Below are 21,329 nucleotides of genomic sequence, written 5' to 3'. Positions count from 1 at the left end.
TACTGTGTGCAGAGCACTGTACCAACTGCTTGGGATAGTAAAAATAATAATTGTAGTGTTTATTAAATGCTTAATGTGTGCCAGCACTTTACTACGTTCTGGGATAGATACAAGATAATCGGGTTGGACACAGTCCCTGTCCCACATGGACCTCATAGCCATAATCCCCATTTTACAGATGAGTAAACTGAGGCCAAGAAAGATGAAGTGACTTGCCCAAGGTCACAGAACAGACAAGAGGGGAAGCCGGGATTAGAACCCAGGACCTGACTCCTAGGCCCAGACTCCTTCCAAGGGCACACTTGTCTTATGCTGTCGAGTCATCTCCGAACCATAGCAACTCCATGGACACATCTCTCCCAGAACGCTCCACCTCCATCTGCAACCATTCTGGTAGTGCATCCAGAGAGTTTTCTTGGTAAAAATACGGAAATGGTTTACCATTGTCTTCTTCTGCGCAATCAACTTGAGTCTCCACCCTCGACTCTCTCCTGTGCTGCTGTTGCCCAGCACAGGTGAGTGTTGACTTGTAGCGGATTGCCTGCCACTCGCTAGCCACTCTCCAAGCTAGGAATGGCTTGACTCTCCCTCCCGTAGCTGAGACTGGTAGAGTACTGGAAACTCTCTGGGTGCGATCCTGAGCCGGGAGTAGGCTTACTGTCTCTCACTATAACAAGAGTGGATAGACCTGTTTCCTGCCCAAAGTCTAGTTTACAGTCTAGCAGAATTGAAATGAGTCATGTTTTGGAGAACACATCTGTCGCTGTGCTAGATGGAGCTTTACTGAATATTTTCATTTGTTGGTCTTTACCTAGAGGGTAAGCTCAGTTTGGGCAAGAATTAAGACTTCCTCTCCCTCTCTCCCCTTGGCCAGAGTGCCTAATTCAGGGCCATTCATTCTGTGGAGACTGGTTACTGAGAAGGAGAAAGGAGGGAAAAAAAATCCCAACTTCAATTTAAGACCCTTCCAGCCTTCGCCCCACTGTCTCTGTATTTACGGCTCCCAACTTTTCCTCTCTGCTGTGATCTCCATACAGGTCTCAACCTCAGGATGCCCAATAGAAAGCTGAAGCAAGTCTGGTTGCCTGATCGTTTTACCCTTAGGACCTACTGAGGCACTGAAAAGTGGGGTTTCAAAGTCGTGGTTTCAGTCCTCTCCGCTGATACTTTCATTCCCTTATAAATACATGCGTACAAATGGTGTATTTTCAAGATATAAATGGGCTGGGTGAAACGGGATTATCTAGTTGAAGAACCATAAAATACATATACATAATAGTAATAATAATAATTATGGTATTTATTAAGCGCTTACTATATGTCAAACACTGTTCTCAGCGCTGGGGTAGATAGAGGGTAATCAGGTTGTCCCACGTGGGGCTCACACTTTTAGTCCCCATTTTACAGATGAGGAAACCGAGACACAGAGAAGTTAAGTGACTTGCCCAAGGTCACACAGCAGACAAGTGGCAGAGCCATGCTCTTTCCACTAAGCCACGCTGCTTCTCTGCATGCATGCTGCTTCTATTTTCAGAGCCCCCATAATGTGCTGAATGCCATGGGGCAGAATAACAATAACTTGGATTTGGTGCCAACTTTTCATTTTGAGTATGTGGACATTAAAGGAGGATGGATTTGGAGAGTGGGAGGGACGGGGAAGGTGGGAACAGGACTGGGAAGAGATAAGCCTCAGAGTACACCTGGCCAGAAATTCATGATTTTGGAGCTTTTCAACCCTGATTGGAAACTCTCAAATTTTGTCCCCCTACAATAAGTATCACACTATCCTCTGCTCCTCCTGAAGAGGAGGTCACACTGGAGAGACTCCTCCACTCCCTGCCTGCAATTGTCTTTAGCTGCTTTTGAAGCTATGTAAGGAAATTGCTGGGCAGAAACAGAGGCAGCAAACCCCAAAGGATCATTTCTCTCATGCCTGGAATATTCCCTAAACATAGATACAGGAAGTACATTTTATGTTCTGTATCAGGCACTGTGCTAATCGCTGGGATAGATACAAGCTAATCTGGTTGGACACAGTCCTTGTCCCACATGGGGCTTACAGTCTTAAACCCCAATTCACAGATGAGGCAACTGAGGCACAAAGAAGTGACTTTCCCACGGTCATAGCAGACATGTGATGGAACTGGGATTAGAACCCAGGTCCTTCTGACTCCCAGGTCTGTGCTCTATATACCAGGCCATGCTGCTTTGCTTTTCAGGACCCAGTAGAAAAGGTCCCAAGGCTGCTTAGGACTTTTATAGTGGCAGGAGAGGGTCTGGACATTCTCCTGATTGGCACTCAACTACACTTGGCCAGGGTCAAATTCGGAACCAATCACAGATTTCCCCTCCTCCCGAAGACCAGGCTTTTCAGTTGACCTTTCTGCACTTTCCCTTCTAAAATAGAAACCACCTCCAAAATGTTTGTCCTTCCCCACTCCTTCAAGTGTTCTTTGGAATGGGACACACTGGCCTTGTTTATATTCCCAAAGGTTTTGTTGACAGAGCCAGTTGGTTTACTTGCAACCACCCTAGAATCTGGATTTTTTTTATGGTATTTGTTAATTCATTCATTCATTCAAAAGTATTTATTGAGCGCTTACTATGTGCAGAGCACTGTACTAAGCGCTTGGAATGAACAAGTCAGCAACAGATAGAGACAGTCCCTGCCGTTTGACGGGCTTACAGTCTAATCGGGGGAGACGGACAGACGAGAACAATGGCAATAAATAGAGTCGAGGGGAAGAACATCTCGTAAAAACAATGGCAACTAAATAGAATCAAGGCGATGTACATTTCATTAACAAAATAAATAGGGTAATGAAAATATATACAGTTGAATGGACGAGTACAGTGCTGAGGGGATGGGAAGGGAGAGGGGGAGGAGCAGATGGAAAGGGGGGGGAAAGAGGGTTTAGCTGTGGAGAGGTGATAGAGGGAGTAGAGGGGGAAGAGGAGCTCAGTCTGGGAAGGCCTCTTGGAGGAGGTGAGTTTTAAGTAGGGTTTTGAAGAGGGGAAGAGAATCAGTTTGTTGGAGGTGAGGAGGGAGGGCGTTCCAGGACCGCGGGAGGACGTGACCCAGGGGTCGACGGCGGGATAGGTGAGACCGAGGGACGGTGAGGAGGTGGGCGGCGGAGGAGCGGAGTGGGCGGTAGAAAGAGAGAAGGGAGGAGAGGTAGGAAGGGGCAAGGTGATGGAGAGCCTTGAAGCCTAGAGTGAGGAGTTTTTGTTTGGAGCGGAGGTCGATAGGCAACCACTGGAGTTGTTTAAGAAGGGGAGTGACATGCCCAGATCGTTTCTGCAGGAAGATGAGCCGGGCAGCGGAGTGAAGAATAGACTGGAGCGGGGCGAGAGAGGAGGAAGGGAGGTCAGAGAGAAGGCTGACACAGTAGTCTAGCCGGGATATAACGGGAGCCTGTAGCAGTAAGGTAGCCGTTTGGGTGGAGAGGAAAGGGCGGATCTTGGCGATATTGTAGAGGTGAAACCGGCAGGTCTCGGTAAGGGATAGGATGTGTGGGGTGAACGAGAGAGACGAGTCAAGGATGACACCGAGATCGCGGGCCCAAGAGACAGGAAGGATGGTCGTGCCATCCACGGTGATAGAGAAGTCTGGGAGCGGACCGGGTTTGGGAGGGAAGATGAGGAGCTCAGTCTTGGTCATGTTGAGTTTTAGGTGGCGGGCCGACATCCAGGTGGAGACGTCCCGGAGGCAGGAGGAGATGCGAGCCTGAAGGGAGGGGGAGAGGACGGGGCGGAGATGTTTTAAGCACTGGGGTCAATACAAGCTTATCAGGTTGGACACAGTCTAAATTGGAGGGAAGAGGATTTAATCCCCATTTTACAGATGAGATGATTGAGGGACAGATAAATTTAGTGACTTGCCCGAGGTCACACTGTAAGCAATCGGCAGAGCTAGGATTAGAACCCAGGTCCCCTGACTTCCAGTCCCATGTTTCATTTGCTGATGAAATTTGTAGTTACAAATGGATGTGTATTGGATCAGAAAGACACCTGGGGTTTATGGTGCAAATTACTGCCAAGCAGATTCAGGTCAATTAGTTTTTTTCAATAAGTCGATCAATATGTTTCAAACCCAGTTTGGAAATGGGTCTCTGGAATAATCAATCCATCAGTGGCATTTATTGAGCACCAGCCTGTATGCAGAATGCTGTACTAAGTATCTGGAAGCTTAATTGTTTAGTACAATGCTCTGCATACAGTGAACGCTCAATAAATACCATTGATAGGTAGAGAATACAGTAGCCTAAGTAGCCTTGACTTCTGCCCTCTAGGATTTTATAGTCTAGTAGGGAAGACAGGCTTTTAAATAAATCAGAGACAAGGGAAACAGGAAAGTAAAAGGATATGTCCATGAGAGCTCCGGGTGGGGGGGAAAGGGGAGTATCAAAGGGCTTAGGGACTAGATCTAAATTCCCAGGTGTTGCAGTCAGGAGAGGGAGTAGGTTGGGGAAAGGATTATAGAAGAATAGATGTAAGCTCATTATGTACAATTTGGTTGCACTTTACTCTCCCAAGCCCTTAGTACTGTGTCCTGCACAGAGTACAGCACTCGGTAAATACCTCTGATTGGTAGATGCACCATTTGCCAGTGTAGGTGCAAAAAGAAGGAATGCTTGAATGCATCTTTAACCTAGAACTCAGGAAGCCAAGGCAGAGAGGACTCCTTACCTGCATTTTTCTTCCTGTAGGCATTCCACTATCTGTTCCAATTCAGACAGGTACTTTTCCTTTAGATTCTGAAAGTCTGTTTCCAAGCTAGAATAGAACATTTTTACAACATCCAGCTGGTCATTCATTTTCTGGACGGCCAAGTCATCCTGTCTGTTCAAGCTGCCCGACTTGGAAGTCTGGTCCTGCTGGGAACCAGAAAAGTCATCCTCCAGAGAGGGGCACGTGACGTTGGCTGGCGGGGGTCCCGTCTCCTCGGGCTCGGGGTACTCGCACCTTAAAACCCGCTCAGTGGGCTGCTCAGTCTCTGGAGAGGAAGCATCTGCATTCAAGGTCGAGCTCCTGGGTCTGACGGCCAGCTCCAGCTCCTGGAGTTGCCGGTAGTTCTGCTGAAGTTTGCGTTCTATCTGGCCGATGGTAGCAGAGGAGCGTTGGTTCACTTTCTCAAAGGCCTGCCTGATGAGAGGAGCTTGATGCCGATCCGCTTTGGAAACCAGCTTGAGGTAGCCCACCATGTTCTCATCCCGGCTAGATTTTTCCACCTTCAACTGCTCCGACAGGTACAAGATCCGATGTTTGATGCTGTCCTGAAGGATGCGGTTGACCTCCGCGTTGGCACTGTGGTGGCGGATGCTGGGGGTCTTCGTCCTGGATGACCGGGGAACGAGTGAAGGGTCATCAGGAGGCAGGCCTGGGCTGGGACTCTTCATGGGTTTTGCCTACAAAGGTGGAAAAAAAGATGTCAGAGAACAGCATCCCTTAGGTTGACGGTTCTACTTTGTGGAAGCCCCAATGACCTACTTGTGTGGCTTCAAAGCTGCCTCCACACACAATCAATCCATGGTATTTATTGAGCTCTTACTGTACTAAGTGCATGGGAAACTATGATATTCAGTCAATAGTATTTAATATTCATTCAATTGTACTTATTGAACACTTACTGTGTGCAGAGCACTGTACTAAGTCCTTGGGAGAGTACAATATAACAATAGACTCATTCCCTGTACACAATGAGCTGAAAGTCTAAAGGGGAAGACAGATGTTAATATAAATAAATGAATGACACATGTGTATGTAAGTGCTGTGGGGCTGGGAGGGAAGATGAACAAAGGGAGCACGTCAGGGTGAGGCAGAAGGGAGAGGAGGAAAGGAGGGCTTAGTCAGGGAAGGCCTCTTGGAGGAGATGTGCCTTCAATAAGGTTTTGAAGGAGGGGAGAGTAACAGACATAACGATATAACAGAGTTGGTAGACAGGTTCCCTGCCCACAACCAGCTTACGGTCTAGCGGACTGTAAGCTCATGAGTCTTGACTCCATTCCTCAGGGTAACTCTCCAAAGGGTTATAGAGGAGCCCCTCTGTGACTAACTTTCTGATGGCTCCTCCTCTTTGTCATAAGTAAACCCATAAGCTCTTTGTGGGCAGGGATCACATCAGCCAATTGTATTTTTTGAGCACTCACTGAGTGCAGAGCACAATACTAAGCACTTGGGAGAATACAAAATAACAGAGTTGGTAGGCATGTTCCCTGCCTACAAGGAGCCTAAAGTCTAGAGAGGGAGGACTGGCATTAATATAAATTATGGCTCTGTAAAACTATCAACTCTGTGCCCTACCCATAATAAATGCTCAATAAATTCCATTGATTGATCTCTTGGGCTCTCCTAAGGGTCAGGCTGTTCCAACATTCCAGTCCAGACCAGTGACTGAAACAATTTTAAAGAAAAAGGATAGGATTTCTAGCCTTTGCAGATAAAAACTTCCTTGGTGGGTTGTCCTGCTGTTGGTCCAGTGAAGCGAGCACTGTTCTGGGAATCAGTCAGTTGTATTTACTAATTGCTTACTGAGTACAAAACACTGTACTAAGCACTTGGGAGAGTACAATATAACAGAGTTGGTAGACATTTTCTCTGCCCACAGTGAACTCTATCAGTGGTGAAGTTTTCTGTTCAAAAAGCCACCCAGGGTGTTCCAGAAGGAGTCCTGACAAAAGGTGTGTGGGAAAGTAGGTGTATATTAATGTCTTTCTCCCACTCTAGACTGTAAGTTTGTTTTGGGCAGGGAATGTGTCTGTTATATTGTTCCCTCCCAAGCCCTTCATACAGTGTTCTGCACACAGTAAGCACTCAATAAACATTATTGACTTGCAAAGACCCCAGGAGTTACCAAGGCGTCCACTTGCCTGAGTCACGGTGCTGAGGCTTAGCACTGGCACTGACTATGCTTAGTATTTTTTAAGCACTTACTTTGTGCTCAGCACTGCACTAAGCACTGGGGTATATACAAGATAATCAGGTTGGAAACAGTCCTTATCCCACATAGGGCTCACAATCTAAATAGGAGGGACAAGGATTTTAATCCCTACTTTACAGATGAGGAAATAGAGGCCCAGACAGGTGAAGTGACTTGCCCAGGGTCACACAGCAGACAAGTGGCAGAGGCGGGATTAGAGCCCAGGTCAGTGCCCTTTCCACTAGGCCACGCTGCTTCTGCAGGTATTTCACTGTGTGTTGCCCCACGTCCGCCTACTTGCTCCTTACATTCCACAACCCTGCCAGAACACGAATGGAAGAAAGGCCAAGTAGCACCACACACACAATTCTCCACTACAATCAATTCCTCAGTCATGAGGTCTCAAAAAAAAATGGTATTCTTGAAGGAAGCCTGTGTCAGTGAGCCGCTGGCCAGAAGCAGGGGCAAAGAGTGCTAAATCGAGGAACCTCCAGCTGGGGATAAATTCTTTAATTCCCTGCTGCTTTGGTGTGGACTTCATTTAATATTTTTCACTGAAGGAATGTGACTCTTGGGATCCTCTCCTTTCAAGCATCCCCAAAATTACACCTCCCTAATCATGTTTCCACTCTCTCACTGGGTACTTTTTGTCCCCTGCCTAGGCGGAAGGTGGGTGAGTGAGGGAGGGTCTGGGGTACCTGAGGGACCTTCCCTGCTCACGGAATTGGGTTCTGTGGGGGCAAAACTAGTGCTGATGTGTGGCTGCCTGCCCTGCTTAATGATCTTGTCCCTACAGTTTTTTGGGCAGACCTCTGGGTCTGTCTACTTTGCAGAAGTGCTGCTCACTAGAGACCCTGCCCCATCTTTATGGCCCGCACCCCCGCAGGTCCTCACACCTATTTGGGTACCTTACCCATGTAAAACAGAAATGGCCACCAAGGGGCAAGTGCTGCCCATCTATATCAGCAGCAATCTACTGATGGGATTCAGCTGAGTCTCACTGCCCCCACCCCTGCCTCCCATGCACCCCCACCTTCAGCCAGAAAAGGTGTAGCTAAGGATGATGTAAGCTGTTTTGGTGACCTGTAATGCAGGAATTTCAACTGAGCTGTGGAAATGTTCTTATACACCATCATTTTCATCATTTAGAATTAGCAAAGTCATCCTTGAAGGTTTTTGATTAATGTCTTTGCCTTCAAATAGGCCTGCACTGAATCTCTCTCAAAGTGTCATACCACAGACTCCCTTAGTATCTCATTGTAATACTCAAAACCTCTAACAGAAGCATATTTGTTTGTGTATGTATTTATAATTCTATTTATATTGATGCTATTGATGCTTACTTGTTTTGTTTTGTTGTCTGTCTCCCCCCTTCTAGTCTGTGAGTCCTTTGTTGGGTAGGGATTGTCTCCATTTGTGGCCAAATTGTACTTTCTAATCTCTTGGTACAGTGCTCTGCACAGAGTAAGTGCTCAATAAATACAATTGAATGAATGAACCTACCTTATAATGCGACATCTCATTTAAATCCATTTTAGTGTTTTCTAAGTCCATTTTCTCTTGGGCTCTTTTCTCTTGAAAGGAAGAAATGCTGATAGAGATCTATCATAATATCTCTCTTTGTAGACTTGAAGATTGTTAAGTCATCCCAGCTTTCTTTTCCAAGTTATCCCCAAGTGCTCTAACATTTCCCTGCACTCCCTCCCTGAGCTCCTTCGAGAAATTGCTCTTGCACTTGGATTTGTACTCTTTATTCACTCCCCCCTCACATCACTTATATACAGATCTGTAATTTATTTTAATGCCTATTCATTTGTTCAATCATATTTACTGAGCGCTTACTGTGTGCAGAGCACTGTAGTAAGCATTTGGAAAGTACAATTCAGCAACAAATAGAGACAATCCCTACCCAACAATGGGCTCGCAGTCTAGAAGGGGAGAGACAGACATCAAGACAAGTGAATAGGCATCAATAGCATCAATATAAATAGAACAATTATAGATATCTATCTCCATCTAGACTGTAAGTTCCGTGTTGGCAGGGAATATGTCTACCAACTGTTATATTGTACTCTCCCAAGCATTTAGTACAATTCTCTGCACACTGTAATCACTCCTATGCATTTGAGTGACCCTCTTTTACCCCTTTTCCAACTTTTCCTCATCATCTGAAGTGTCTGAAGGTTCTAAGAGCCCAAGCTGTGTATGGACCTGGGAGTCAAAAGAACCTGAATTCTAATGCCAGCTCTGCTGTGTGTCTGCTGTATGACCTTGGGCAAGTCACTTACTTCTCTGTGACTCAGTTACTTCATCTTCAGTGGGGATTAAGTCTGTGAGCCCCCTATGGGACATGGGCTGTGTCCAACCTGAATAGCTTGTATCTATCCCAGCGTTTAGTGCATAATAAGCACCTAACAAATACCATAAAAAATGAGGAAGCATTTCCAGTCTCTGCATCTGTGGCAGATAAAATTGGCCTAGCCACAGTTAGGCTGGAATCTCTCAGAGAAAGAGGAGAGCTGGTGCCTGGGTCTTACCTTCCAGTAGCTCCCAGATGAACCAAACTCTTACTGCAGCTGCATTCTCAGAGAGCAGTTGACATTTTGGGTAAACCTCAAGCCAGGGACCCCAGCAGAGAAGTCACCAACTCTTCCCTAAAGCTCTTGAAAAATCTAAGAGCCCTAATGTTCCGAGAGGACGGAAACTATGGCTCAACGACAGTGCCTAGGGGTTTTGCTGGCTCCTCAATTATCCCTGAAACTCTTTTCCTCCATCAATAGAATGACATGGGGAACCAACCAGATTCTCATCGACTTCAGGCTGAGGAATCAGAAGTAAGGGGAGGCCTAAAGAGGCAACAGGGTTAGGCCTAGCTAACAGAATAAGCAGTAGCTTAGCTTCTCAGTCTTTTGCTACTCTGTGAATTCAGTGTCAGAGCCTCCAAAAAGCAGCCTGACTTCTGTGCTTTATGGCGGCTGCCCCTTAGCTGGGGAGGTGGTGGGGTTCTTAATGCTTATCAGCTGCTTTGGCCGACAGGTTAACTCAGAAGAGTATGCCTTGGGAGCAGGAAATGATTCTGAAAGGATAGAGCTGACTCAGGGGAAATGGTTGGTGAATAGATTCAGGCTAGGAAGAGGGGAAGCTTCACTCTGGGGGATGGAGGGATTTTGATTCTTTTGCCTTATTCTCAATTCCTGACCCCCTCCCAGTGGAGAGCTCATGGAATTCCCTGTGGTTTCCAAAGATCTGTCTGACCCAAGCTGCCTCCTGTGTAGGTGAGACGGGGTGTCTGTTTCCAAATCTACCCTTTGGGTTAGGTAGGGGCCACTCCTCTTAACTAGGCTGAGTGAGCTAAACCTAAAGAGAGGGTTTTACCTCCTTCTGGCTCTAGAAAGAGCATAGGACTGAGCATCAGGTGAGCTGGGTTCTAACCACGGCTCTGCCTTAAACAAGCATTTAACAAATACTATTGAAAAAAAAGAAATCCCTGGAGCCCTGGAGAGTCAGGACAAGTAGAAACTAATCCCTTGTGGCTGAAGCAGAAGTTGGGGTTACAGCAGAGGGTTGGGAGGGCAGGGGCTGTGTGAAAAGGGATACCTCCACTGCTTATTTGTCTCTCCTCTTCTCTGCTGGGGCTGAGTACCTGCAGGTGGCCCAGAGCCTCCGTGGAGGCTACACTTGACATGCCCAGTGTGCATCTTTGCACATCCGCCCTTCTTATCTGCACTCGAAAACAAAGCTTTCACTACAGTTGTGGGTACCGAACAACACTCTTAATTATTGTTCATTCCATCTGAATGGGTTTTGCTCCTGGGGCATAAAACGTTTGCATATTTCATGCAGCTCGCGGAATATCTGGGTCTTCCGTTTAATCAAAATATTACTTCACGGGAAATTAAATGTTTTTCCTATCTATTCCCTCTCTCTCCTTTCATTGTACGAAGACAGCACCCTTCAAACAGATGGGCAGAGGTGGATCGAATGAGAAAACATGAACATACAATGGTAGAAATTACATTAACTTGCAAAAAAGATGGTGGGAGGCATCAACCACATCTGGAGAAGCTCTCCTGAATTTGAAAAAGGACATTTCTGATGCAATTAATATGATTATTTTGCACTAGCTTTCAGGAACCCAAAAGCAACAGTGTGTGCAATCAATTAAAAATGACCTTGACCCATTTGAACAACTTACAGTGGACAAGAAGACCCACAGATGATTCCTAAAGGCAGACATGATGATGAGAAATATAATTAAGGCTGATGCTAAATAGAGCTGAAGTGATTTTTGTGAGACATAGGTTGCCAAATTAAATATGATGTAGGTTATGAATACTGAGAGGTAATGCTCAGATCGTACAAGAGAAATAATATTTCAACGATGGATACTTAAATATCAGAGCAATTTAAGCATTAGAAGGAAATTATACAATTTATCATCATAAATGGGGATGATAGGGCAATTGGCAGATGACAGATTTAGTATTTAGATTAATTAAAGTTGTATAGAAAGAAAGGAAAATTTTGAATGTATCGAGAAAGAGTTGAAGGTTTATGCAGGTAGGTACTAGTTGTAATTTAGAGCTTAAGTAAATTGTAATCCTGGTATTACCCATACAAAACAATAAGCTATTACTTTTAAAGGGAAAATTAAAAGAGGAACCTAAAAGATTAAATATGCGAGGACAACAAATACCTTGGACAGAATTTGGGAATAAAACATTCATTTGGTACTCTTAGAAGAAAAAAGATAAATTATTTAGATTATTATTGGATCCCCAGAGAACTGAACAACTCTATTAAAAGAGAACATTTTCTAGTTCTAGTAAGAGATTACATTTTGATCCAACAGCAAGGACCTGATATTTTCCTCTTTCAGATGCATTTTTGAGAGTCTGACCAATACCATTAAAAGAACCTAATAAACTTGCATGCACCTTCGATCCACTCTTTGAAAAAATACCATGGTTGTAAGGGTACCATAAAAGATGGAAGGCACAAAAGTGTACGTGAATGATGTATTGATTTGTGTATATTGCTAGAGAAATGAGAGGTGGATAGAACAGACAATGACTAAAATAGAGAAACAGAGCATAGAACTGAATAAAACTAAACCTTATAGCTAGAGAGAATAAAACATTAGAGTCAACTGGAAAATTGTTGACCGATGGTATAAAAATAGATCAAAGCAGTTTAGAAGTGATTGCAATTAAAATATTTCCTAAGAACTAGGTGTGAGCTCCTCCCCGAGACTGTGAACTCCTTCTGGGCAGGGAACATGTCTACCAACTCCATTATATTGTATTCTCTCAAGCGCTTAGTATGGTGCTCTGCACACAATAAGTGCTCCATAAATACCATCCATGGAATGGTCCGAAGAAGACCTTGGGCATATTGTTATCTCCGTAGAGAAATCCTCTCCACAACTGGCTCAGTAAATCTTCACTAAAAAATTAACATGTGTGGTGATGTTGGGAGGAAGATCATCAGAAAGATTTTGAGGTTTTCTTTTTTTTTGTTTATTTTTTAAATGGTATTTGTTAAGTGCTGTGGTAGATTAAAAAATCATCAAGTCGGACAAGTCCCTGTCCCACACAGTTTTAATCCCCATTTTACAGATAAGGTAACAGGCACAGAGAAGTTAAGTGACTTGCCCAAAGTCCCTCAGTAAACAAGTGGTGGAGCCAAGATTAGAACCCAGGTCCTCCGACTCCCAGGCCCATGTTCTTTCCACTAGGCCATAAAAGAGCACCAACTCTAAATTAATGATATAGCAACAAGGAGGCCAGCGTCTCAACAGATGGATGCAAAACCAGAAGAGGAATAGTACTCAAGCGGTCCAGATGGAGACCGGTAATATACACATCTAGATCTCTCCAAGACATGCTGAGAGACAGAAAGAAATTCTGTCTCTTGTCTTTACATGGGGTTTCTTTTGTGTGAAAGGTTATTCCTTACAGAAACTGAAATAATTTTGAAGAAAAATGGGTGTGGCACTTCCATGATTTTCCATTAATTATGGCAGATATTGTCTTGGCATAGGATAAAAAATTTGCCAGTGTGGAATTGGTTTCAGAAATCGTATAGCAAAGACTTTTACAGTGACTAAATAGCAAGGTAGGGGCTGCGGTAAGCTCTAGCGTGGGACTCAGAGCTCTAGGTGGGACAGGGACTGTGTCCAATATGATTTCCTTGTCTCCACCCCAGCACTTAGTATAGTGTCTAGCATATAGTAAGCGCTTAACAAATACCACAGCTATTATCACTCTAGATTGTGAGCTTGTTGTGGGCAGGGAATGTCACCGTTTATTGTTGTATTATACTTTCCCACGTGCTATAGTACAGTGCTCTGCACACAGTAAGCGCTCAATAAATATGATTGAATCAATGACAGGGAGTACTGGCAGAGACAGCAAAAAGCAGAAAAACAGACCTTGAGAAGCACGAGTTACTTGACACTTGACAGATCAAATAACAAAAGTAGTGGTATTTATAAAATGCTTACTATATGCCATACACTGTACTAAGCGCTGGGGTAGATACAAGATAATCAGATTGGACACGGTCCCTGTCTCACATGGGGCCTCAAAGTCATAATCCCCATTTTACAGATGAGGTAACTGAGGCACAGAGAAGTGAAGCGACTAGTCCAAAGTCACACAGCAGACAACTGGGGGAGCTGGGATTAGAACTCAGGTCCTTCTGCCTCCCAGGCCCGTGTTCTGTCCACTAGGCCAGGCTGCTTCTCACCTAGTGAGTGGCTCACACAGTGAATGGATTGACCATCAGAGAAGATAAACGACACACCTGGCGGATGCCCCCTGGAGCTGGAAGCCAACGTGGCCCAGCTCTTACTTCCTTGAGAGAACCTTGCTCTGCTGGAAACACCAGATGGGACTTCTCAGACTTTCCATGCTGCGTAGCTGGTGGAAACTGTTCTATGCGGATGAGCCAACTCTGTTTCCTTCGGGGCTGCACAGAGACGGAGATGAAAGAATGCAAGGTGGCACCATTCGATCGCTGGCCTGACTTCTTGGGCTGGTGCGGAGGGTGTGCTGAGGTCTTCTTCCCGTGCCCCAGCTTGCAGCTGTTGATTGGGTATAAACTCCCTCTGGAAGAGGCAGTCCACTCAAGAGGTATGCAAGTAGCCTTTTGACGCTCTGTTTGCCAAAAGCGGATCCCTCCGGTCACCTCCTCCGGGGTAGCATTAAAAGATTCAGAAGGCGGTTGGGCCGATTTCACAGTTCTGATGAGCATCACCGGAGAGACTGGTGGCTACCAGCTGGCCAGAGGGAAAAGGCCTTCCTGGCATCCTACAGATTGCCTTTAGGGCCTAGAGAGAATTCATCTTCACTGCACGCCAAGTGGTTTTCTTCTCAGTCTGCCTGGACATCTGCTAGAGAGTCCAGTCCTTAGCATCAAGGAGGAAACCCTGTTTCACTGCAGTAGCTTTGTGACATCACTCATTAATATTACAAGAGAATGCGTGACATCATCTCGCTGGTTTCCTTCCAAAGGCTTTTGTTTCTGGCTTCTTTTCTTTCCACCTTATAAATAATCTAGGATTTTTCTTTCATACCCTTTCAAACCCTTCCAGGCTCTGTTGTTGGAGTTATTTTTTTTATGGAAGTCATTAAGCACTTACTGTGTGCCAAGCATTGAACTAACCACTGTGGTAGATATAAGATAATCATAGTCTTAATATCCATTTTAAAGATGAGGTAACTGAGGCATAGGAAAGGTCAAAAAAAAGTTGGTATTTGTTCAGTGCTTACTATGTGCAGAGCACTGTTCTAAACGCTGGGGTAGATACAGGGTCATCAGGTTGTTCCACGTGAGGGTCACAGTCTTCATCCCCATTTTACAGATGAGGGAACTGAGGCCCAGAGAAGTTAAGTGACTTGCCCACAGTCACACAGCTGACAAGTGGCAGAGCCGGGATTTGAACCCATGACCTCTGACTCCTAAGCCCGGGCTCTTTCCACTGAACCACGCTGCTTCAGTGACTTGCCCAAGGTCACACGGCAGACAAGTGGCAGAGTCGGTATTAATGATATCTTCTCTGAGCACAAAGGACAACTAAATGTCTGGAAAAATTGGTAAAATGGGTGCAGTTCACCTGCTTGGGCTAGGAAGGGCATGAATTTTGACATGGACAAATTTTCCTTTTCAGGTAAATAAGAATGTGAGATGTTCTGGATAATCCATAGATAGACTATGAGCTCGTTGTAGGCAGGAATGTGTCTGTCTGTTATATTGTACTCTCCCAAGCTCTCGATACAGTGCTTTGTACACAGTAAGTGCTCAATAAATACAATTGAATAAATGAATGAATGATAGGCTGGCTGCCTGATGCACTGTTTAAGTGATTCCACTTGAGGGCTCCTGGAACAGGTTTTTACTGTCAAGGCTCAAAACTTGAACAGAACAACAGTATGGGCTTACTTTTCCACTGAGTCCTCAGTCTCAGTGGCATTTACAGAGTGCTTATTGTGTGCAGAGTACTCTACTAAACACTTGGGAGGGTATGATATAACAGAGTTGGTAGACTTGTTCCCCACCCACTGCTGCCCAGGGGGGCAGGGATGCTTTCAAGTTTTACAACCTAGGTCAAGACTGGAGCCTGAAGCACATTTGAAGAGCAGGGGGCAAAAATAATAAGTTGGGGCAATCTTTATTTGTGGACTTCCTCACGTGGATAGAGAGAGCAAGCCCTGAACTTTGGGGCTCAACCCATGGGTCCCAAATCCAATAGCCTCGTATCTGGACTTCCATTCCCCCAATTCTGAGCAAGGTGGAGCACTCCCCGTGGCTGGCACCATTGTGAACTGGGTCAGTTTCCAGCAGTAGGGGTGATCTCTGAACATACACACACACAAACGTGACACCCATGGGCAGTAACTCCCTAGGGAAGTGCAACCTGGGCCCACTTCCAATTCCACTTGGATTTTAATGCAAATGGGACTCGGTGGTTCTGATTCTATTCGAGCCGCCAGGCTGGGCTGTGGCAAACCAAAGATTCTCCAGTCTATGCAAGTTCTCTTATGAGAGTTACTTGGGCAGAAGTTCCACCCCTGGTTATGATGCTATAAATCAGTGTGCATGAAGAAGGAAGGAATTTATGTGTCTAAATTAATGGGCAGGAAAGCTCCGTAAAAGTATGTGAAAGCTTTTGGGAAGTCACATGCAAACGTCTTAGCATTTGTTTGTGTGGGTGTACTGGGGAAGGTAGGGAGACCTAACTAAGTAGAGACTCTTGACTGTAGAACAGCAGAGGATATTAGCTCCCTGACATTCTCCGTTCACAGGAAAACAATTTGGCAAGTGTCAGCATGATGTAGTGAAGCAAGCTGAGTATTTTCCAGTTATCTGAGGACAAGTGGAGGGAATTCATTACTATTCAAAGCCTTCTACCTAAAGTCCCAGAAATTTTAATATTTAATGGGATCAGAGACAACTTGAAAATAATTTCCAACTCTTGTGTCTCTTGGGTCAGAGATGGCAATTTGGCTATGCCTGGGCAGTTTAACAAATGCCCATGTGGCAGGCAACAGGGCTGTAGACAGGCATAAAAAGGGACGCTTAGGCAACTGTCTGCTGTGGGACTTTAGGCAAGTGACTTCACTTCTCTGTGCCCCAGTTACTTCATTTGTAAAATATAGATTAAGACTGTGAGCCCTATGTGCAGATGGAGGGGCTGGATTTTGAGAGAATGCAAGAGACCTCCTCTTGAGATAATGCTGAGAAAGACGGGAGAGTTGAAGAAGGGGCAGGAGGAGGCAGGGACTGGAGATTTTTTAGGAGATCATGCCTGATGCTTTTAATTTTCTTGATAAAATAAGTGGCTGGGTCATTAGGAGCAAGAGATGGGGGATGTGGGGGGGGTAATAATAATAATAATAATGTTGGTATTTGTTAAGTGCTTACTATGTGGAGAGCACTGTTCTAAGCGCTGGGGTAGATACAGGGTCATCAGGTTGTCCCTTGTGAGGCTCACAGTTAATCCCCATTTTACAGATGAGGTAACTGAGGCACAGAGAAGTGAAGTGACTTGCCCACAGTCACACAGCTGACAAGTGGCAGAGCCGGGAGTCAAACCCATGACCTCTGACTCTGAAGCCCAGGCTCGGAGGGAGTTAAATATCTGGAACAACTAGCAAGGGCAATGGGCATGGGTGTCAAGAAGGATGAAAAAATAAATTTTTTATTGAGTGTTTACTGAGTGCAGAAGTGATTGGAAGAGTAGTCGTTCAGACAATAGTATTTATTGAGCGCTTACTGTGTGCAGAGTACTGTACTAAGTGCTTGGGAGAGTACAATACAACAGTATAACAGACAATCTCTGCCAGTAAAGTTGGTAGACATGACCCCTGCCCTCCAGAACTTACAATCTAGTGCTCTTAGGTTACCTGTCATATAGATATTCAACCTCCTAGGGAAGCGAAAGGAATAAATACTATTGATTAATTACTTGATTGAGTTAGCTGAGGGCAAAGCTTAAGGCAGAAAGTCCTCCCTGCTGAATGATGGAAAAAGGTTAGATGCTTACCTTGCACAAAAAGGGAAATAGACAGATATGAATGAACGACCAGCACCTAATATCTTCACCATAGTTAAAGCTCAGTAAAAGATAAACCTGACTCACTCATAAATTATTTTAAAATCAGCATTAATATCTGACCTTTGCCTCCATGTTTCATTCTGCTAAATTTGGCCTTTTTCTTCCCTGCCTGTCGTATGCGCTAGAAGTTTAGTAGGCCTTTAATGGCTAGTTACTCAGGGAGAATACAGGAAAGAAAAAGATGCTCCCAGTTCTCCCCATGGCCACCTTTTAAAATTAAGATAACGCTAACAGATCACCCTGTGTCTTGACCTAAAGGAGTAGGTTAAGCAGGCCCCCCTTCACTCTTGTCAGTCAATATTTAGGTAGAATTGATTACCAGAAGCATTGCAAGTGGAAAAGGATATGGTGGGAGGCAGTGGGCAAGAGTAATGAGCATGGGCCTCAGAATGAAGACTCCCAGGTTTTAATCCTAGTTCTGCCACCGGATTCTTGTGTGACCTGCAAATCGCTCGGCCTCTGTGCCTTAATTTCCTCTTCCGGGAAATGGAGGTGAAATGCCGAGTCTCTTCCCCTCTTAGACTGGGAGGCCCTTGTCTGATATGATTATTTTGCATCGACCCCAGTATCAAGGACTGATAACTAGTGAGTGCTTAATGAAAATAACATCATTATTAAGTCATCTGTGATCAAGAGTGCCTATTTCAAATTGAGTGGTGGAACAGCACTGTTGGGCTGAGAAAATGGTAGTTCAGATCTGGAAGGACACACACTGGGAAAATCAGAAAAATCAGTTATAGGTTTTTCGGGATCTGAGATTCTGTTTTCCCTTTACCCAGGATGTATTCTCTAATTCTGTGATTCTAAGTGCTGGAGTCAGGACTACATAGCCTGTCTCTTGGATAGTTAGCACTGCCTAGTGGAAAGACCAAGGGCCTGGGAGTCAGAGGTCCTGGGTTCTAATCCCAGCTCTGCCACTTGTCTGCTGTGACCTTGGACAAGTCACTTAATTACTCTGTGCCTCAGTTACCTCATCTGTAAAATGGCAATTAAGACTGTGCGCCCTATGTGGGACAGGGATGTGTTCAACCCAATTATCTTGTATCTACCCCAGAGCTTATTACAGTGTCTGGCACATACCAAGTGCTTAACAAATACCATAAAGAATTAAGTGGCTTCAGCAAAATGTGCAAGTGGCACAATAAGCTGTTCCAGTAGGTACAGACTGAGGCTGCTGATAAACTAGGTAAGTCAAGATGGAAAAAAGTTTTATCCCTTACAGTCTATATAATTCCAGTAAATTGCTTTTGCCTCACTGCCATCCTAACGGTTTTTTTCCTTTCAACTCCCTTCACTTCTCCATGCTTAGAGTGTTGTAGGCAGTTATTAAATAGACTCCAAATCTTACCTGTATTTCAGTAGAGAACGGAAGCTGGAAAGACCGTCAGTTTGAAAAGCCCTGGAGGATTCCTCTAAATGGAAGCTGTAGAAATGCACATATTAACAATATCAATAGAATATCTTCAAAATGTACTTCAGTCAAAAGAAAGTGACAACCAAATTAGCGTTATTAAATTAGAATAAAACTAATTAATCAGTCATTCAATCAACAGTGTTTAATGAGTTCCTTAGTGTGGAGCATTGTACTAAGCACTGGGAGAGTACAATAGGGTAAGTAGACATGATCCCTGCCCTCAAAGACCTTACAACCTAACAGGGATGACAGATATTAAGATAAATTAGAGGTAGGGGTAAACAAAAATGGAGGAATAGAATATAAATATATACAGATGCTAAGGGAGTTAGAGGGGATGTGCATTCCCAACTGACTGCTTAGGTGATAATAATAATAATAATAATGATGGTATTTATTAAGCGCTTACTAACTGTTCTAAGTGCTGGGGTAGATACAAGTTAATCAGGTTGTCTCACATGAGGCTCACAGTCTTAATCCCCATTTTACTGATGAAGTAACTGAGGCACAGAGAAGTGAAGTGACTTGCCCAAAGTCACACAGCTGACAAGTGGCGGAGCCGGGATTAGAACTCATGACCTCTGACTCCCAAGCCAGGGCTCTTTTCACTAAGCCAAACTGCAAAGAGGCAGTAGGAGGGAAATAGAGTGGGGGAAATGAGAGATTGATCAGGGAAGGCCTCCTGGAGGAGATGTTAGGCCTTGAAGATGGGAAAAGCAGAGGTCTTTCGGATGTGAGGCAGAAAGGAGGATAGTAGTATGATGTTGGCCACGAGAGAGGCAAGAATAAGGCAAAGTGAATAGATCGACTTGAGAGGAGAAGCAGCATGGCCTGGAGAAGCAGCTTAAACTAGTGAAAAGAGCACAGGCCTTGGGCCAAAGGACCTGGATTCTAATAATATTTGTGGTATTTGTTAAGTGCTTACTTTGTGCCAGGCACTGAACTAAGTGCTAAGGGTGGGGATACAAGCAAACTGGGTGGGACACAGTCCCTGTTCCATATCAGGCTCAGTCTTAATCCCCATTTTACAGATGAAGTAACTGAGGCACCAAGAAGTAAAGTGACTTGCCTGAGCCAATGGTCAGGAGCTTCTGTGGCTACTATCGAAAAAGGTACTTAAAGGCAGGCTCACAAACAAGCCTAGGTCCTAAAAATAATCTGCCTTGGTTTATAAGAAATCTGATTGCAGGCAAGTAAGGTACTTAATTTATAAACTAAAAATCCTAATTTTCAGAAATTCACATTTGATTGCTTACTATGTGCAGAGCACTGTCCCAAGCACTTGGGAGAGTTCAATATGACAATATAACAGACATATTCCCTGCCCACAATGAGTTTACTGTCTAGAGAGAGAGATGGACATAAATATAAATTAATAAAATTACAGATATGCATGCAAGTGGTGTGGGACTGGGAGGGGAGATGGATAGAGGGAGCAAGTCAGTGTGGTGCAGAAGTGACACTGCCTCTGCCAGAGAAATTCAAGACTTTAGTATGGTATGAATGTGCCATAATTTAGATTAAGATGCCTGTGAAATAATTTAGCATTGGCAATCTGATGAATGTGGTCACCATATCACATTCAATAAACTCTTGGAGGAGAGCAGTATAGAGTAGTGAAGAATACCTCAACTTGATCTGACTGGAAGATGTTTTTATATCATAGATACCGAAGAATTCAGGTGCCTATTTTCTAACACTACATTTTGCAGCTGAGGTTGAAACAGCGCCTCTAAATAAATATGAACATTTGGTGTCAAAACTGAATTTGTATTCCTCATCTAAATCCAGAAAATCCTTCTGTACCTTTAAGAAGAGAGATTTGCTCATTTCTTTAATATTATCCCAGCCTATATACATAATGAACCTGGAAAGGACTGGAAGGAATAGCTGCGGGCAAAATGACAAGTATGGGACTGAACTAAAACCAGACAAGATACAGATGAATCTTTCAACAGGCACTTAATCCATATAACTGTTTCAGAATTCACACCCCTCACTCCTGCTACTGTGCATACCCAGAACTGCCTGCCAGCAGCTGCCATTCTAATCATACCACGGGCACAGTTCGCAAATGGATTCCTTATGGAGAGTGCCAACCAAGCAAAGCTGAGGGAATTACCACCTCAAAAATTGGCTGCCTGGGTTAAGAAGCAGGCGTGACTGACAACAGCCAGCAGAGGCAGAGGTGGAAGGCAAATTTTCCACTTCCCACCCCAGGCTTCTAGATTTTTGCTCAGGTCTTACCGCAATACAACCAATGAGGCTTTTATTTTATACATACACCCTCCCCGTTCTCCAATCTGCAAATTATTTAAATATGTCTACACTGTAGAGGACAAGGATTGAGGACAAGGATTGTGTCTTTTCATTCT

General features: G+C 44.5%; 1 protein-coding gene across 5 annotated transcripts in view; it reads right to left on the bottom strand.

Annotated features, from left to right (window-relative positions):
* The window catches only part of TEX28 (testis expressed 28), a 52,169-nt gene that overhangs the window by 5,281 nt on the left and 25,559 nt on the right, over positions 1 to 21,329 (bottom strand). For 2 of the 5 annotated variants that reach the window (XM_029067363.2, XM_007669662.4), the window contains 2 exons: positions 18,889 to 18,963; positions 4,690 to 5,408 (listed from right to left, as the gene is read on the bottom strand). In XM_029067363.2, the coding sequence (XP_028923196.1) occupies positions 4,690 to 5,399 (710 nt within the window). In that variant the 5' untranslated portion in view covers positions 5,400 to 5,408; positions 18,889 to 18,963. Of the gene's footprint in view, positions 1 to 4,689; positions 5,409 to 9,456; positions 9,829 to 13,669; positions 14,353 to 18,888; positions 18,964 to 21,329 lie in introns of those variants that run through there. The other 3 variants (XM_007669661.4, XM_007669663.4, XM_007669664.4) reach the window with 3 other exon arrangements.

Source organism: Ornithorhynchus anatinus, chromosome 6 (genome assembly GCF_004115215.2).
Source record: "Ornithorhynchus anatinus isolate Pmale09 chromosome 6, mOrnAna1.pri.v4, whole genome shotgun sequence".
Taxonomy (NCBI): domain Eukaryota; kingdom Metazoa; phylum Chordata; class Mammalia; order Monotremata; family Ornithorhynchidae; genus Ornithorhynchus; species Ornithorhynchus anatinus.
The sequence above is the reverse complement of the archived record's forward strand: the minus strand, read 5'-3'. Positions and strand labels throughout refer to the sequence as shown.